Below are 18,370 nucleotides of genomic sequence, written 5' to 3' on the forward strand. Positions count from 1 at the left end.
TAGCTGATTATTTAATGAGGTCATCAGCTCTGTGCATTTGGGTATTTTCAAAGCTTTTTGGTGGTCATGACATTAAGTTGGAACAAAACGGGGAGAGTCCTTAGCAGGAAGTAGGACAGGGGGTGAGGGAGGGGGGAGGCAGGGGGTGAGGGGCAGGAGAGGGGGTGATAGGCGGGGGACTCTAAGTTTAGGCCCTTCTCTCATTCTCTCAACCACTTCAGTCAGTGTAGACACACCACACTGGAAGAGAGAAGCAACCTGGGAGGAGAAGTACGAGAAATCTCCAACTGTCTGGATTAGACAGACTGTAGGAAGATTCATATCAACTTGGCAGTAAGTGGAGGTTTTCACGATTGTACTTTATTCTTCCACTGGGGTTTTCTGTGTGTGTGTGTTTCTGCCTTGTCACCCAGCTAGGCCTGACAGGCCGTAGACAGCTGTCCTTGCTGCTAATAATAGCATCAGCAGACTGGCCAGACGCAGCAGACATGTTGTTGTTTCAGGAGTTCTCATATGAGGAGAATAGAGGCTAATTACTCTTCAGGTAACAGCAGGTCTACTGTGTCTAAAACTGACAGAAACAATGGTTTTAAAGACACTTTACACTAGCACTAACTTTTGTAATAATGAACAAAGGAAATGCTATGCTGTTCCATGGTATTAAGGGTAAGCGGTATAGGTTATAATTAAAGTGTAAGAAGGAACAGATGGGGGTGAGGGGATGTTGCAAAAGGGGCAGTTTAAGGGTTTCTTACCAAAACAGGATCTCTACTCTCTACTTAATCTCCATTCACCCCTGGAAAGCCCAACCTCCCCTACATCTAGTTTCACTTGTGTACTAACTTAATGTCTAACATCTAACTTAACCGCTTAAATGTAGTAAACTTTAGCAACAAAACAGTTGTTGTGTTGACATGTTGTTACTTTGCTGTGTAATTACAAGGTAGTTACGGTACACACACTTAATCTCAAGTGTCGCCCACTTTCCTTCAAACTGTTGTTCTGTGAAACAGCGTTTAGATTCCCCAGTCCCTCACACAGAGGTCCCTCACACAAAGACGAATCTCGTGTTGAAGGAGGGATATTGTTGCCATGGCCTCGCCGAGCGAGAGCGGCGACCAGACGGTCCCCTCGGGGGAGGAGGACACAGTCAGAAGCATCCAGTCTCACTACCTGAGGAGTCCCTCACCCAGCAAGTACGTCACCTCCGCAGGGCTGGGGTGTGTGTGTGTGATGGGTGTGTGTGTGTGTGGGGCGGGAATGTGTGTGGGATGGTGTTGTGTGTGCGGTGTATGGAGTGTGCAGTGTGTGTGGTTTGTGTGTGTGTGCAGTGTGTGTGGTCTGGTGGGAGCAAAGTCACACAAAGAATCACAATCCAGTAAAGATCACAACTCGTCCTGAGATGGAGTGATTGAATGGAGTAGAGTACAGTACAGTACAGAAGAGTGCAGTAGAATAGAGTACAGTACAGTACAGTAGCACAAAGGTGTACGAAGTCAGTGTTTGCCATTCCACCTGCACAACTTGACTGGCATTTCACTAAGCCTCATATTTGTCACCACCTTAATCAGAATGTTATGTGTCTCTTTGAATGTCGCTTTGGATAAAAGCATCTTCTGAATACAAATGTAAAATCTGTACCTGTACCGCTGCAGTTTCTCCACAATCTCAGAGTCCAGGTTCTCCATGATCTCTGGCTCGGATGCCGAGAGCATCTTCATGGAGCCCATCCACCTGTCGTCTGCCATCGCTGCCAAACAGATCATCAGCGAAGGTGACAGCCCCTCAAGCCAGCTGAGAGGGAAGCCATAATCACACACGTAACTCCACCCAAACAAACAAGCAGTAAAAAGTAAAGTAACCAGAGAGTGTATAAAGATCTCCTTCACGATCTCTCCTCAGAGCTGAAGCCTAGACGGGTGAGGACGGAGTCCATCCCAGAGTCCATGCTGGAGACAGCTGAGCAGCTGATGGTGGAGGACCTGTATAACCGTGTGAAGGACATGATAGACGACCGCAGCCCGTACAACACGCCCTGCGTGATGGACATCCAGCGTGCCATGGTGCAGGATCGCCTGGAGGCGCCCTTCAGCCCTGTGGATGAGGTGTGGTCCAACATCTTCATTGGAGAGAAGTAAGACCTGAGGGACGTGAGATTGAAAATGTAATAATTAAAAACTAAAGATTCGAGTTAAGGGTTAAGATTAGTGCCAACCCTATAAATAATAACTTATTAGTTAGTAATAAGTTATTAATTAGTTAAAACATTTACTTCATGTAGCGTGTTTTCTAAATTAAGTAGCTTGTTACATTAAGTTAACGAATTAAGCTTGTATTTAGAGTACAGTAAATGAGCAAGGCAAATTGTCTGGGTTTGTAAACTGAACCTGTCCCTAAACATGAGCTGTAATCAGGGCTGATGCTCCATGTGTTTCTGGCCATCTTGATGTGTCCAGATGAAGGGCTAGCTGAGTGGTTAGAGGATTTGACCAAAGATCAAGAGTTTGCAGATTCAAATCAGAATCAGAATGAGCTTTATTCACCATGCGAGTTTACACATACGCATACGATAAACATAAGCATCTTAACTATAAAAAGTAGAAATGATTTACAACAGTCTACAAAACAAAGTGGAAATAATTTTAAACAATGCTATATTCCCCCTCTATATCCCCCTCTATATTTCACCAGGTTTATTTGACAAACTATTTTAAGAAAATACAATATAATTTGTGTTTCACCCTCTTATTAATGTGAAAACATTATATCACACACTTTCAATTTCAACTTTCAATATATATATATATTTTTTGACCATTTGGGTTGCTTTCCTCTCTAGATCTGTGGCGGTAAATAAAGGCCGTCTGAAGCGCCTGGGCATCACCCATATCCTAAACGCAGCCCACGGTACCGGGGTCTACACCGGGGAGGCGTTCTACGCAGGCATGAACATCCAGTACATGGGCATCGAGGTTGACGACTTTGCCGACGTGGACATCTCTCCCCACTTCCGCACTGCGGCCGAGTTCCTAGACGAGGCTCTGCTGACACACAAAGGTCTTTCTCCTTCAGAAAGCTCTTTAAATCACCACGAGATAAGACTCTTTTTTAACGGTTAAACCTGGCTTCATTTGCAAGGGATGCGGGTATAATCCTTAAAAATGTGTTTAACCTAAGGGTAATTTTAGCTGTATTTAATTCTGCCTGCCCCCCGCAATGCAACCAGTCGCCTAATCTGTAAAGTGCAATCCCTGTACATTTTATATTCAAATTAAGCTTCAGGACCAGCATCGATCTATATACCAATTGTACAATTTAGGCCTTGTTCATGAATGCGTACTTAGCTGGGCCCTGCTTGGTTTGAATCTAATTCCACACTGACCTTAATTCCTCCTGCAGTGAATGGGTTCATTCCACTGATCCTAAATGCCCTATTAGTGAAGTTTCTGTCTCATTTGAGGAAGTCGGAGATGTGATTGGAAAAGGAAAGACTGCCTCCTTCTGGTTGGAGGGTGTTGTTACACCGTAGATGCTGAATCAAATCAGCAGCTTGTGTTGGACGGAGTCACACGAGGGCTGTTGAGGGAGGATGTGGCCGTAAACAATAATTTCCTTCATAAAAAGTGTGTGGGGGGGGGGTGGACAGATTTGCAGTTTAAAAAAAGTGTGAGACATAATGACATAATGAAATAAATGAATAATGAAAGCTCCGTCCCTGATGCATGACAGCCTTCTCTGCTGTGACTGTGAAGGTGTTGTTGTGTTTGCGTCTGCAGGGAAGGTGCTGGTCGACTCCATGATGGGTGTTAGTCGCTCCGCCGTGCTGGTGGCGGCCTACCTTATGATCTTCCACCACATGACCATCATGGAGGCCCTGACGGCCCTGAGGAAGAAGCGAGCCATCAACCCCAACGAGGGCTTCCTAAAGCAGCTGCGGCAGCTGAACGAGGCGCTGCTGGAGGAGCGTGACGATGATGACGACACCCTCAGCCAGTGCTCCGTCATCGACGCCCTCGCCCGCCTGGACGAGGAGCAGAGCATGATGGGGGTGAAGGCCCAGTCCATCATGATGGAGGAGGAGGAGGATGGAGCCAGCGTGATGAGCAGCGTGGCGTCATCCGCCGCTGCCCTGCTGCCCGGCCTGGCCCCAGACCCCAGCGGGGGGGGGGGGGCAGGGGGGTCAGGGAGGCACGGAGGCCCTGATGGAGAAGGAGAACGAGGAGGAGGACGATGTGGGCAGCATGATCCGAGAGTGGCAGAGGAGGAACGAGAAGTACCAGAACGAGGAGTGGTGGGAGGCCCAGCTGCAGAGTGATGGGGAGGAGGAGGGGGAGGAGGGGGGATCGCTCCTCGGGGGGGGGAGGCCAGGCCAGCCAGCAGTCGGAGAGGACCTGGAGAGCGTGACCAGTGAGGAAGTCCGGGCCGTGAGGGAGAGGGTAAAGGCGAGGGTGGGGCGGAGAGACTGTGACTCTCAGTCCAGCTGCAGCAGTTACTCTGACCTGTGGAAGCAGCGTCTGAAGGAGATCGAGGAGCAGGCCGCGGCCCGTTACCGCAGCAACAACGACAACAGTGGGGGGAGCACCAACGAGGAAGAGAGGAGCCTCGACGAGGATGTGGAGAGCGTGATGTCAGACACCAGCTCCATGTACAACTTCTGCAAAAGGAACAAGGACAAGATGACCCCCCTGGAGCGCTGGAGGGTGAAGAGGATCCAGTTTGGCTGGAATAAGAAGGACGGGGCCAAGGAGGGCGGGGCGGCGGCGGGGGGAGGCGGTGGGGGGGAGGCGGGTGAGCGAGAGGCGACTCCGTCCCTGGAGGACGTCAACCTGACGGCGTACCAGAGCTGGAAGCTGAAGCAGCAGAAGCGTCTGGGCGAGGACAACAAGGACGACGTCGTGGAGCTGAGCCGCGGAGACGACTCGGCCACCGTGAAGCGCCGGCAGCGCCGAGAGGAGCTCCTGGAGCGGTCGCGGAGGACGCTGGAGGAGAGCCAGTCCATGTGCGGCTGGGACACGGAGAGCAGCTTAAGCGGGAGCACCGTGCCGCTGTCCGCCTTCTGGGCGGGAGCAGGCGTCACTACTGCCGGCAGCGAGGACAACGTCTCCATGCTGAGCGGCAGGTCTTCCGTCATGTCCCAGAGCCGCAGCGTCAGGTCGCAGCCCCCGGGCCTGCCACTGACTCCAGTCCCCATCCTCCCAGTCCCCACCCTGCCGGGCCCTGGAGGGGAGCCCATGGTGAACCTGGCCAGCATCCAGAACTGGATCGCTAACGTGGTGACGGAAACGCTGAACCAGAAGCAGGCGGAGATGAGTCTGCCTCCCTCCCGAGCCGGCTCGGTGCTCAGCTTCGACGGAGGCTCCAGCCTCTACTCGGGTCGTGGCGCGGCTGACGACAAAGCCTCTGTGCTCAGCGGAGCATCCTACTCCAGCACGCTGTCCAACAGACACGGCCCTGCCGGGGGAGCCTCTAGCCTCTCTGGGATGGGCTCCCGTAGAAACAAGATCACCACCACTAGCGTACCGCTGTACAGCCTCTTTCAGGACCAGGTCAACCTGCACAAACTGGACCTGATGGACAAGGAAATAAAGTCAGAGATGAGGGACAAGATGGCCTCCTATGAGGTAAAGAAGATTGCCGAGGATAACAAGCGCAGCACGCTCTACAAGAAGAAGCCCAAAGAGGAGGAGAAGGATGAGGAGGAAGAGGACAACTTCTCACCGGGAAAGACCTCCACGAACTCCAAAGGACTCCGTGGGGACACTTCTACCCCCAAGAAACCTACCCGGAGCTACGGCCTCTCTGGCAGGTTGAATCTTTCCACGGCCCTGGAGAGAGACAAAAACACCAGCATTGATGAGTGGCTGAACAGTGTCAGACCTCCCCAGAGGAGGCAGGAGGGGGCAGAGAGAGCCATACCTGGATCCTCCAGCACACTCAGCGAGGGAGAAGACGAGGACGAGGATTTCACTTCACCATACCAGTTCAGACGCCGGGCCGACACAGAATCGAGTCCAGACCACAGCCCTGAACCATATCACCCAGCCAGAAGATCGCCTCTAGACATGAGCTTGAAGGAGTCAAACTCTTACAGCAGAGCTGGGGGGTCAAACTCTTACAGCAGAGCTGGGGAGGAGGAGGGAGACGAGAGCCAACCGGAGTATTCAGCCAAGAGAAAGTTCACCAATTACTCTCAGTACAGGGAACCCCAGGATGGGAGAGGAGGAGGAGAGGGGGAGGAGAGCGGGAGGAGAGGGGGGGGAGAGGGGGAGGAGGAGAGTGATGTGGCTGCGTTCATCCGCCAAACCAGACAGAGGTCCAGAGCTCAGGCTGCAGCAGAGCTGGAGAACGATGATGTCATCGCCTCTTGGAGAGCTCAACTGGAGTCACATGGTCACAGAAGCAGGGATCTGGAGGACTGAAATGATGGAAATCACAGCGGGTGGCAAACTGCTGTTTTTTTGTTGTTATTTTAGACTGATAAGATAAAGGCAAATGCCAGAGATACAGTGGTTAGTTCACAGTATTAAAGGTCCATGCTCATCTTACAGGGAATATGTAGAGCTAACTGTATAAGTGAATAAGAACATTAAAATATCTTTGGTTAATGATGAAGTATCGTATTGCATCTTTATAGCTCACCAGGACAGCAGTGTATTCCTCCTTTCAAACTGAATGAATTAACTCAATTGGAAATCCTGTATTTTGAAAGAACAAATTTACAGCTAAATAAACTTCAAATCAACATAAACATTATTTTTCATCCTGTGCTCATAGACCTGTTTGGATGTTTAAATTGAGATGAAATGGAGATTTTTTTAATTGTTTTTATTGTCAGCTCAACATGGTTCAACATCTTTATACATATAGATTTAGAATTGGACACAATCATACATGAGGATAAGTGCTTTAAAATATTATATTTTTTATTCAAATCTATTTTCTAAATAAAGGTCCAGTAAACGTAAAGGTGTATGTGAAGGATGTACTTCACTTCCTTTGGTCTCTGGCCTTCTGATTGTCTAGACAAGGGTTCATGGTGTCTGGCCTTGGCCATGTCAGCCTCCAGTCCATCCCCCAGCTCAGCCCCCCAGCCTCCAGTCCATCCCCCAGCTCAGCCCCCCAGCCTCCAGTCCATCCCCCAGCTCAGCCCCCCAGCCTCCAGTCCATCCCCCAGCTCAGCCCCCCAGCCTCCAGTCCATCCCCCAGCTCAGCCCCCCAGCCTCCAGTCCATCCCCCAGCTCAGCCCCCCAGCCTCCAGTCCATCCCCCAGCTCAGCCCCCCAGCCTCCAGTCCATCCCCCAGCTCAGCCCCCCAGCCTCCAGTCCATCCCCCAGCTCAGCCCCCCAGCCTCCAGTCCATCCCCCAGCTCAGCCCCCCAGCCTTTAGCGGCGAGGCCTGGTCAAGACCAGGTTCCAGAGCGTTCTCGCTTGCGACGGACGATGGCGGCGACGTCCTGTTTGAGTGCCGCCACGCTCTGCTCCAGCTCCTCAGAGAACACCTTCAGCTGAGCAGCCTGCTCACACACATACAGCCTGAGAGCCTGCAGGCCAGCATCCTCCTGGAACACGCACACACAGTTGAGAAACACAACCCCACAGTATTGTATATTCAAACAGCAGACAGACAGTATTGTGTATTCAAACAGCAGACAGACAGACAGTATTGTATATTCAAACAGCAGACAGACAGAGTGTTGGCATGGTTACACTGGGTCGGTGCCTACGCAGCCCCTGCAGCAGAGCCCTGACGGAGGTCATGCTGTGGTAGAAGACCTTCAGGGAGCGGCCCAGCTCCACCTCACAGCTGGAGCGCTGGCTGCTCCTCTCAGCCTGGCTCCTCTCAGCCTGGCTCCTCTCAGCCTGGCTCCTCTCAGCCTGGCTCCTCTCAGCCTGGCTCCTCTCAGCCTGGCTCCTCTCAGCCTGGCTCCTCTCAGCCTGGCCACGCACACACTCACACCCTGGTGGGGGGGGATTAATGTAACAAGTTGCAAGTTGAGTGTGTGAGTGTGTGTGTGTGTGTGAGTGTGTGTGAGTGAGTGTGAGCTCTACCATGCTTGGCCATGCTGAGCTGGTCTCTGAGGGAGCTGTTGTCCTTCCTCAGGGCCTCCAGGTCCCGCTGCAGAGAGTCCACAGTCTACACACACACACACACACACACACACTTAGAGAGAGTCACACTTAGAGTCCACAGTCTACACACACACACTAAGTGAAACTGTGAGGCATCAGTACTGACGCAGACAGCAGGTGTGTCAGAGGCCTGGTCGATGATGAAGCTTCCTTCTGGAGTCGTCCCCACCCCCTCCAGACACCACGCCAGCTCCACACACCCCTCTAGGTAGGAAACAACCACATTACCATGTGTGTGTGTGTGTGTGTGCGTCTCCGTGTGCGTGACTGTGTGAGAAAGCCCATCCACATCATAAGACACCCAGGCAGACCCCTAGACCAAGCCCATCATGTGCCCAGTCAAGGTGACTTGCCCTTCCCAGGCTAGTCCCAGGCTCACCCTGCAGGCCCCAAAGCTCCAGCACCAGGGCGCTGGTCTGCAGGTACTCCAGCAGGGCAGGGGAGGTCTGCAGGGAGGTGAAGTGGATCCTCTGGTCCAGCAGGGGGTTGACGTTGTGCCACACGGCTGGCGTGAACAGCTGCACACAGTCAAACATCTGGAACCTGGGAGGGAAGAGCAGGAGGAAGAGGAGGGAGGGTTGAGGAGGAGGAGGAGGGAGGGTTGAGGAGGAGGGAGGGTTGAGGAGGAGGGAGGGTTGAGGAGGAGGGAGGGTTGAGGAGGAGGGAGGATTGAGGAGGAGGGTTGAGGAGGAGGGAGGGTTGAGGAGGAGGAGGAGGGTTGAGGAGGAGGGAGGGTTGAGGAGGAGGGAGGTTTGAGGAGGAGGACAGAATGGAGGAGAACAGGAAGGTGTTGAGGATGAGGATGCATTATGGCCCCCTGCTGTAGTGCCCAGATCACCTCTCCAGACCCCTTCCAGCCCGGTCCTCTTACCCAATCTGGACCCCCCTGTCCCTGGCCTGGCGGAGCCAGCGCAGGCCGCAGCATTGGTCCAGAACCAGCTGGAAGTCCAGACGGCGACCCAGCAGCTCTGAGGGGTCGATGAGGATGTCCTCTTCTGACAGGGACCTGAGGGGGGGGGGGGGGGAGAGAAGGAAGGGGGAGGCAGTTAAAGGAAATGAAGGAGAAGAGGAATGGAGGTAGAGGATGAGGGAAACAGAAAAGTAGGAAGGAAGAATGTGTCTGTGTTTGTTTGTGTATGTGTTACCCACAATCCTGTGGGGCTGCAGGGGATGAGCTGGGCCTGCACGATAGCTTCCTCTGTGCCCTCTGACCCCAGCACCTGAACACACACACAAGTTAGTTTTTCTATCTTTGTGGCCAACCTCTGTGTGTGTGTGTCTCTGACCTCCAGCTGTTCATCCAGGGCGATGCGGAAGGCCAGAGACTGGAGCCAGAGGTGGGCCTTCCCCAGGAGCAGAGGCTCCACAGGGTCCCAGAAAGGGTCCCTCTCCCTGGGCACGGGCCCCACCGCTCCCCCGCCCTCAGCCTGGTGCTGCTGGTACAGCTCCTCCATCAGGTACTTACGGTTCACAAATTTACTCTTGGACCACAGCCAAACCTGGAGGACAGAGCACAGATCAGCAGGCTAGACACGCACACGCACACACACACACACAGGTTTTGGATGTCTGACCTGTCTGTTCTTGAGGGACGTGACCCTGACAGCGATGTCCTTCTCAAGGTCATGACCTCTGGCATCTGACAGCGCCAGATTCTTGATCTCCAGCTTAAACTCCACCTCCTAGTGAAAGACACTATATGTAAACTCCACCTCCTAGTGAAAGACACTATATGTAAACTCCACCTCCTAGTGAAAGACACTATATGTAAACTCCACCCCTTGTTAAACACACACATTTCTGTGTCTGTGTGTGTGTGTGTGTGTGTGTGTGTGTGTGTCTGTGTGTGTGCGTGTCACCTTGTGGAGTTCCTGGCTCATCTGGTTAGCCTCGGCCAGCATGGGCATCAGTTTGATATAGTCATAGAAGACAGCCAGGAGACTGGGGTCTGTCTGACCTGAGACACCACTGGGCTCTCCTACACACACACACACACACACACACGCACACACACGCACACACACACACAGATGTGCAGACAGGCAGGCAGTAAGACAGACAGACAGGCAGACAGACAGACAGACACAGACAGGCAGGCAGGCAGCCAGACAAGCAGACAGACAGACAGGCAGACAGGCAGACAGGCAGACAGGCAGACAGGCAGTCAGACAGGCAGTCAGACAGGCAGTCAGTCAGGCAGACAGACAGACAGACAGGCAGACAGGCAGACAGGCAGGCAGGCAGGCAGGCAGGCAGGCAGGCAGGCAGGCAGGCAGCTGTAGTTTTCTGTATCTTTTATTTACTTATTTACTACCACTCTGCTCTCTCTGTTTCCATCTCACTTCTTTACCCCTCCTCACCCTCTCCCCCTCCTCACCCCTCACCCTCCTCACCCTCTCCCCCTCCTCACCCCCTCCTCACCCCCCCCCCCCTCCTCACCCCTCACCGTCCTCACCCTCTCACCGTCCTCACCCCCTCACCCTCTTCACAGGGTAGAGGGGCAGTTCTATGGGCATATGTGAAGCCCTCTGTGACATGCTTGCGTGTAAAAAGGGCTATACAAATACATTTGATTTGATTCACCCCCCCTCCTCACCCCCCCCCTCCTCACCCTCTCCCCCTCCTCACCCTGAGAGTGGAGGTGGATTCCCTCAGCAGCCGCCAGCTCTGATTGGAAGTAGTCGTAGTCATAGCGACTCCAGTCTTCCTCGCCCCTTTCCGAGGGGTAGCCAATGAAGAGGAAGGTGCTGTTGGAACCCAGGATGAGACGGTCCTGGGGGCGGGGCCACAACACTGGAATGGTCAGCTGGTCCTGGATAGATAGCTTACACAGATTTATTGAATGATTGACTAATTGATTGAGTTATTGCCTCTGATTTATTGACTGATTGATTGATTGATTGATTGAAAGGTGCTCTCCACTGCATGCTGATATGAGCTGCTCTGTCTGGACCCCCTAACCTAGTTACTGTTGCCATGGGGACGCACAAGATGCTGCAGCTCAGCTTTCTGGGAGATAGAGTTTCCGTTGATGATGAGCTTTGACCCTGGCAGCGGGGTCACAGACACACGGTGCTGGGAGTTACTGAACACGGCGTGATGTTGCTGGATCCTGAGAGAGGAGACGAAGAAAGGAAGAGAGGAGGAGAGTGGAGAAGAGAGGAGGAGAGGAGAAGAGAGGAGGAGAGAGGAGAAGAGAGGAGGAGAGGAGAAGAGAGGAGGAGAGGAGAGGAGAAGAGAGGAGGAGAGTGGAGAAGAGAGGAGGAGAGAGGAGAAGAGAGGAGGAGAGGAGAAGAGAGGAGGAGAGTGGAGAAGAGAGGAGGAGAGGAGAAGAGAGGAGGAGAGGAGAAGAGAGGAGAGAGGAGAATAGATGAGGAGAGGAGAAGAGAGGAGGAGAGAGGAGAAGAGAGGAGGAGAGGAGAAGAGAGGAGGAGAGGAGAAGAGAGGAGAAGAGAGGAGGAGAGTGGAGAAGAGAGGAGAGGAGGAGAAGAGAGGAGGAGAGGAGAAGAGAGGAGGAGAGTGGAGAATAGAGGAGAGGAGGAGAGAGAGAGGAGAAGAGAGGAGGAGAGGAGAAGAGGAGAGAGTAGAGGAGAAGAGGAGAAGAGAGGAGAGGAGGAGAGGAGAAGAGGAGAGGAGAAGAGAGGAGGAGGAGAAGAGAGGAGGAGAGGAGAAGAGAGGAGAGGAGAAGAGGAGGAAAGAGGAGAGGTGAGGATAAGAGAGGAAAAGTGTTCTTAGAGTGAATCAAACAGTAATTCCATCGACCACAGCACCACTCTGCTATTTACATTGATATGTAGATGTGTTTCTATGTAATCAGAATGATATTCCTTCAGCTGGGTCTGGATCTCACCCCAGGCCTCTGATGGAGATGCACCTGGGGGAGGAGTCTGACAGTCCTATGTCCCAATCACCTACAAGCACACACACACACACACAACCACACACACACACACACACACACACAATGACAACACCAAGGGAAGACATGAAATACAGTGACATACTGAAAACTAAATTAAGTAAATAATCTCTGTCTAATCTCTTTCTCTTTCACACATACACACAGGTGCTTGTACTCATGTGCACTCATGAATGCACCCACACACACACACTCCGTGTCTGACCCTCCAGGATGAAGAGCTTGACCACCCCAGACAGCTGGGCGTCCTCGTTGATGTTGAGGATGTAGGGATGAACCTGCATCATCCTCCGCTCCTGGCGGGGGGACAGTAAGAAAGAGTGTGTATGTACCTCTGTGTGTGTGTGTGTGTACACCTGTGTGTGTGTGTGTACACCTGTGTGTGTGTGTGTGTGTACCTGTGTGTGTGTACCTGTGTGTGTGTACCTGTGTGTGAGTGTGTAGCTGTGTGTACCTGGGTGATGCTGGCATACTGCTGCTCCCAGTCCCTCAGGGCCTCCTGCAGGTTCTGCTCCCAGAGCGTCTGGATCGCTCTGATCTGCAGCTCGTTCTGTCTGAGCAGGCGACGCAGCTCCTCTGGACACACACACACACACCACACACACACACACACACACACACACACACACACACACACACACACACACACACACACCACACAAACAAAATGTCCTCATCCATCCCTCAGTTCCACCCTGTATCACTGCCCTCCTCCCCCCCCCCTCCTCCTCCCCCCCTCCTCCTCCATCCTCTTGCCCTCCCATCCCCTCCCCCCCCCTCCTCACTGCCCTCCTCCCCCCCCCCCTCCTCCTCCTCCCCCCTCCCCCCTCCTCACTGCCCTCCTCCCCCTCCCCTCCTCCCCCTCCTCCCTGCCCTCCTCCCCCCCCCCCCTCCTCCCCCTCCCCCTCCCCCCTCCTCACTGCTCTCCTCCTCGGTCCTCTTGCCCTCCTGCCCCCCCCTCCTCACTGCTCTCCTCCTCGGTCCTCTTGCCCTCCTGCCGGCTCAGTCTCTGTGTCAGCCGGGCGTTCTCCACCTTCAGCTCCTTCACCAGCCTCTCAGTGGGGCTCTCGTTCACCACCGCCCGGTTCTGGATACGCTTGGCCCTGTGGATGGAGGGACCAGGGGGAGGGCGGAGCCCGGGGGAGGAGGGGGGGGAACCGGGGGAGGAGGGGGGAGACCGGGGGAGGAGGGGCAAGACAGAGTCAGCAAGGAGGAGGATGTGGGAGTCGTGGGACCAGAAGGTTGTGTTCCTGCCCACCTGTCGGCGTAGCGCAGCGTGGAGAGAGACTCCTCGTAGCAGATATCAGCTGGGCTCAGCGTGGCAATCTGAGGACACACATCCAGTCAGACCAGTACATCACTACACCTCCAATCAGACCAGTACATCGCTACACCTCCACCCAGACCAGTACATCGCTACACCTCCACCCAGACCAGTACATCGCTACACCTCCACCCAGACCAGTACATCGCTACACCTCCACCCAGACCAGTACATCACTACACCTCCAATCAGACCAGTACATCGCTACACCTCCACCCAGACCAGTACATCGCTACACCTCCACCCAGACCAGTACATCACTACATCTCCACCCAGACCAGTACATCACTACACCTCCACCCAGACCAGTACATCGCTACACCTCCACCCAGACCAGTACATCGCTACATCTCCACCCAGACCAGTACATCGCTACACCTCCACCCAGACCAGTACATCACTACACCTCCACCCAGACCAGTACATCACTACACCTCCACCCAGACCAGTACATCGCTACACCTCCACCCAGACCAGTACATCGCTACATCTCCACCCAGACCAGTACATCACTACACCTCCACCCAGACCAGTACATCACTACACCTCCACCCAGACCAGTACATCACTACATCTCCACCCAGACCAGTACATCGCTACATCTCCACCCAGACCAGTACATCGCTACACCTCCACCCAGACCAGTACATCACTACATCTCCACCCAGACCAGTACATCACTACACCTCCAATCAGACCAGTACATCACTACATCTCCACCCAGACCAGTACATCACTACATCTCCACCCAGACCAGTACATCGCTACATCTCCACCCAGACCAGTACATCGCTACACCTCCACCCAGACCAGTACATCACTACATCTCCACCCAGACCAGTACATCACTACATCTCCACCCAGACCAGTACATCGCTACACCTCCACCCAGACCAGTACATCGCTACACCTCCACCCAGACCAGTACATCGCTACACCTCCACCCAGACCAGTACATCGCTACATCTCCACCCAGACCAGTACATCACTACATCTCCACCCAGACCAGTACATCGCTACACCTCCACCCAGACCAGTACATCGCTACATCTCCACCCAGACCAGTACATCGCTACACCTCCACCCAGACCAGTACATCACTACACCTCCACCCAGACCAGTACATCACTACACCTCCACCCAGACCAGTACATCGCTACATCTCCACCCAGACCAGTACATCACTACACCTCCACCCAGACCAGTACATCGCTACACCTCCACCCAGACCAGTACATCACTACATCTCCACCCAGACCAGTACATCACTACATCTCCACCCAGACCAGTACATCACTACATCTCCACCCAGACCAGTCATGTTAAGTGAATGTAACCTTCAAGAGAAGTGTTGCTATGTAGTTATGTGGTAGTTAATGTAACCTTCATGTAAAGTGCTGTCAAATATTCCATAAGATCACGCCCCCACACCAAAGTGACAACATGAGGAGTGTGTGAGCGTGACAACATGAGGAGTGTGACAACATGAGGAGTGTGTGAGCGTGACAACATGAGGAGTGTGACAACATGAGGAGTGTGTGAGTGTGACAACATGAGGAGTGTGTGAGCGTGACAACATGAGGAGTGTGTGAGCGTGACAACATGAGGAGTGTGACAACATGAGGAGTGTGTGAGCGTGACAACATGAGGAGTGTGTGAGCGTGACAACATGAGGAGTGTGTGAGCGTGACAACATGAGGAGTGTGACAACAGACGTGCCATGAAGGTGCGGCTGTTGCCCCCCAGGGCAGCCTGCAGCAGCTTGGTGAGGACAGAGTCTCTGTAGGGGACATGGACCCCCCTCCTGCCCAGCGCCACGTCTGCCAGGGCACTGGGGGGAGGGGGGTAGAGATTTGGAGAGGAGAGAAGGGAGGAGGAGAGAAGGGATGAGGAGAGAAAAGCATAATAAGGTCATCAGGAGGGGTCACAGATCAGGAGTATTCTAACCAACTCACCTCATCCATCACACATCCCTGATCGACCCCTGACCCTGGCTGACCACTGACCTGATGACGTTGCCCAGGGTGGTGAGGCTGAGGTTGATGGCGGTGCCCTCCTTGAGGCGGTCTGCCTCGGAACCAGAGCCTCTCTGCCTCTCACTGCCAGCCAGGTCCACCAGGCTGATGAAGGACTGCTTGGTGATGCTCTCCCTAGAGAAGATCTATGGGGAAGATGGATAGATGGATAGATGTGACTGGGGTCAGGGGTCACCTGTTTGAGCTGGAGGGTGATAAGCATGTGTGAGTGGCTGCTGTTGGCGTTGGTGTGTGTGGCTGGGGTCAGGGGTCACCTGTTTGAGCTGGAGGGTGATAAGCATGTGTGAGCGGCTGCTGTTGGCGTTGGTGTGTGTGGTGGCCGTGGTGCGCGCACGTGTTCCCTGCTCCATCAGCTGCTCCACCTGGGACGACAACACACACACACACAGACAGTTACCACATCAAAACCCACATATCACACACACACACACAGACAGTTACCACATCAAAACCCACATATCACACACACACACACCCCTTCGGTGTACCTGCACTGCGCTGTCGCAGGGAACCCTGCGGAGCCCCTCCACATAGAATCCCCGGTGCTGCTCCTCCCTCACCCTCAGGCCCCCTGGGGCCCGGGCACCCCGGCACAGCAGGTCCACCACCTGGGGGCGGGGTGGGGGGAGAAAGGGTCGGATGTGGAAAGTCAGGGGTTGAGGGTCAGGGGGGGTGGAGGACAGAGGGGGAGGGGGGTGAACGTTCCAGCTACAGAGCTGTGAGGGTGAGACATGGAGGTATGCTACAGAGCTGTGAGGGTGAGACACGGAGGTATGCTACAGAGCTGTGAGGGTGAGACATGGAGGTATGCTACAGAGCTGTGAGGGTGAGACATGGAGGTATGCTACAGAGCTGTGAGGGTGAGACATGGAGGTATGCTACAGAGCTGTGAGGGTGAGACATGGAGGTATGTTAGAGAGCGGGCTGCAGGAAGGAAGGCCAGCAGGAAAGGCTCACCTGCTCGTTGTAGATCTCCAACATGCTGAAAAACACCTACAGGACCAAACACATCATTAATAAAGAGAAACACACACACACACCACCCTTCTGCACACAAACACACACACCTGGCTCTGCAGGCTGTCCTGGTGTTGAGTGAGGGAGTGGAACAGCCTGTGGCAGAGTGTGGGGACCAGGCCAGGGTTGGGTCCGTGGCCCAGCATGGTGGAGCTCTTCCCAGAGCCCGTCTGGCCGTAGGCCAGCAGCGTGGCGTTGTAGCCCTGCAGGGCGCTCTGAAGCACCCCCTCCCCCAGGTCCTGGAACACACATGCCTGGGGCAGGAGGGGGAGGAGGGGTCACTCTACTCTGTTTTAAAATTATCTTTTCTCCTCTCCTTTCACTGGCTGAGAGAAAAAGGTTTTGAAAAAAAAGTTAGGAAAGGTTGAAAAAATATTCACCCAAAAAACAGGTTTGAAAAAAAAGATAAATAAGGTTACGATTTTGTCGGAGGGAGTTAGTGATGTCGACATGAATGAGACAGAGGAAGTTAGCAATGTCGACATGGTCACCTGGTCAGCGCCCCCCCCCCTCACCTGGTCAGCATAGCGGCCCCCCCCCCTCACCTGGTCAGCATAGCAGCCCCCCCCCTCACCTGGTCAGCATAGCGCCCCCCCCCCCCCTCACCTGGTCAGCATAGCGCCCCCCCCCCCCCCCCCCCCCCTCACTTGGTCAGCATAGCGCCCCCCCCCCCCCCTCACTTGGTCAGCATAGCGCCCCCCCCCCTCACCTGGTCAGCATAGCGGCCCCCCCCTCACCTGGTCAGCATAGCTGCCCCCCCCCCTCACCTGGTCAGCATAGCGCCCCCCCCCCCTCACCTGGTCAGCATAGCGGCCCCCAGGTTCCTGGGCCAGGTAGCGGCCCCCCTCCCTAGAGAAGCCGCTGTGTGACCAGTAGACGTGGTCGAAGCTGAAGCAGCGGCTGGGGCCCCCGCAGGGGTCCTGGAGGGTCACACTGCTGGATGCCATGGAGACCACACACACGCTTCCCGCGTCACGTTCCCGCTGAGTAGGGGAGGGGGTGGGGGGTAGGTAGGAAGTGATGGAAGAGGGTAAGGTAGGGAGAGTGACTTAAAGGGGGAGGTAGGGGTAACCATAAAGCATAGGCGGAAATCCAGGGGGGGACTCGACCCCCCCATCCTGGGAAATATATGATTTGTCCCCCCCAATAAATCACTGTAAACATAAGGAAATTTAAATAATATTAATAATATACATTTAACATATTACAATGTAGGCTATGTGTTACAGCAATCATTTTGGTGCCCCCCTCAGGAATTGCTCGAGAAAATGTCTAATCATTAATTGTAGGATAGCAGATTTTCGCCACTGTCATAAAGCCTATCCCAAGTCTTTCTTCCTGTGTTACCGACGTGTCCTTTTAAGGATGGTGTGAAGGCAGAACTCTGCCGAGGAGAGAAGTTAAAGAGACGTCCTCCTTTAAACATCAGAACATCCCACTGCACAATGAAGGGATAGTGCAACGATAGTGTAATCTCAAACACAATATTATAAAATTCCTCCTATTCCGATAAGACTCCCATGTTGCTGTGATCCTGTAAACATCCTCTGGAAAGCCTGAACTAACCACTTACAACGTACTTAAACGGGGATTTATTAACGTAAAGCACAGCGGTACTATGGGGCTTTATTAACGTGAAGCACAGCGGTACTGACCTTGTTGAAGGGACGGACTCGGACCGCTACTTTAACACAGTCCTTACCGACCATCTCTGCTAGCGACGCCTTCATGTCCCGGACCTCCCGTTCTGACTGGACCAACCGACCACACACAACTCAGACAACAAGATAACTGATAGACAAGTTGAGACCTGGGGCCAGTTGCATAAAAATAGACCTAGTCTTAGACTTAGTTATATTTAAGTCCGACTTGCCATCGACACTTCAATTTATCTGTTGCATAAAGCTTCACTATGAGTGACTAACGTAAGACTGACTTATATAGC

General features: G+C 53.6%; 2 protein-coding genes across 2 annotated transcripts; one reads left to right on the forward strand and one right to left on the reverse strand.

Annotated features, from left to right (window-relative positions):
• Positions 1-233: 233 nt before the first annotated feature.
• dusp27 (dual specificity phosphatase 27) lies at positions 234-6,608 on the forward strand. The gene is given in 7 exon segments (XM_067260805.1): positions 234-333; positions 1,014-1,196; positions 1,656-1,774; positions 1,903-2,134; positions 2,840-3,057; positions 3,777-4,170; positions 4,172-6,608. Coding segments are annotated over 6 exon segments (3,315 nt in total). The 5' UTR covers positions 234-333; positions 1,014-1,092; the 3' UTR covers positions 6,420-6,608.
• Positions 6,609-7,399: 791 nt separating this feature from the next.
• Positions 7,400-18,134, reverse strand: kif28 (kinesin family member 28). Its single transcript, XM_067260924.1, has 25 exons — positions 18,081-18,134; positions 17,223-17,408; positions 16,476-16,679; positions 16,366-16,401; positions 15,897-16,016; positions 15,663-15,770; positions 15,379-15,533; positions 15,092-15,203; positions 13,307-13,374; positions 13,015-13,151; positions 12,503-12,624; positions 12,254-12,344; positions 11,980-12,040; positions 11,118-11,241; positions 10,758-10,902; positions 9,989-10,107; positions 9,704-9,811; positions 9,416-9,628; positions 9,279-9,349; positions 9,001-9,135; positions 8,509-8,672; positions 8,236-8,333; positions 8,049-8,133; positions 7,707-7,957; positions 7,400-7,558 (listed from the first exon to the last, which is right to left on the reverse strand). The coding sequence occupies exons 1-25, from the start codon at positions 18,132-18,134 to the stop codon at positions 7,400-7,402; spliced, it is 3,126 nt and encodes a 1,041-aa protein (XP_067117025.1).
• Between the last annotated feature and the right edge of the window lie 236 nt (positions 18,135-18,370).

This window comes from Osmerus mordax, chromosome 22 (genome assembly GCF_038355195.1).
Source record: "Osmerus mordax isolate fOsmMor3 chromosome 22, fOsmMor3.pri, whole genome shotgun sequence".
Taxonomy (NCBI): Eukaryota; Metazoa; Chordata; class Actinopteri; order Osmeriformes; family Osmeridae; genus Osmerus; species Osmerus mordax.

What these genes read in the sequence shown, in the direction of transcription:
- kif28 (XM_067260924.1), bottom strand. Translation starts at nt 18,134, where the DNA reads ATGGTCGGTAAGGACTGTGTTAAAGTAGCGGTCCGAGTCCGTCCCTTC. An exon ending in TGGAGATCTACAACGAGCAG is followed by an intron (nt 16,017 to 16,365) that starts GTGAGCCTTTCC and finishes CCCCGCCCCCAG; the next exon opens with GTGGTGGACCTGCTGTGCCG. An exon ending in GAGGACCGAGGAGGAGAGCA is followed by an intron (nt 12,625 to 13,014) that starts GTGAGGAGGGGG and finishes GTGTGTGTCCAG; the next exon opens with AGGAGCTGCGTCGCCTGCTC.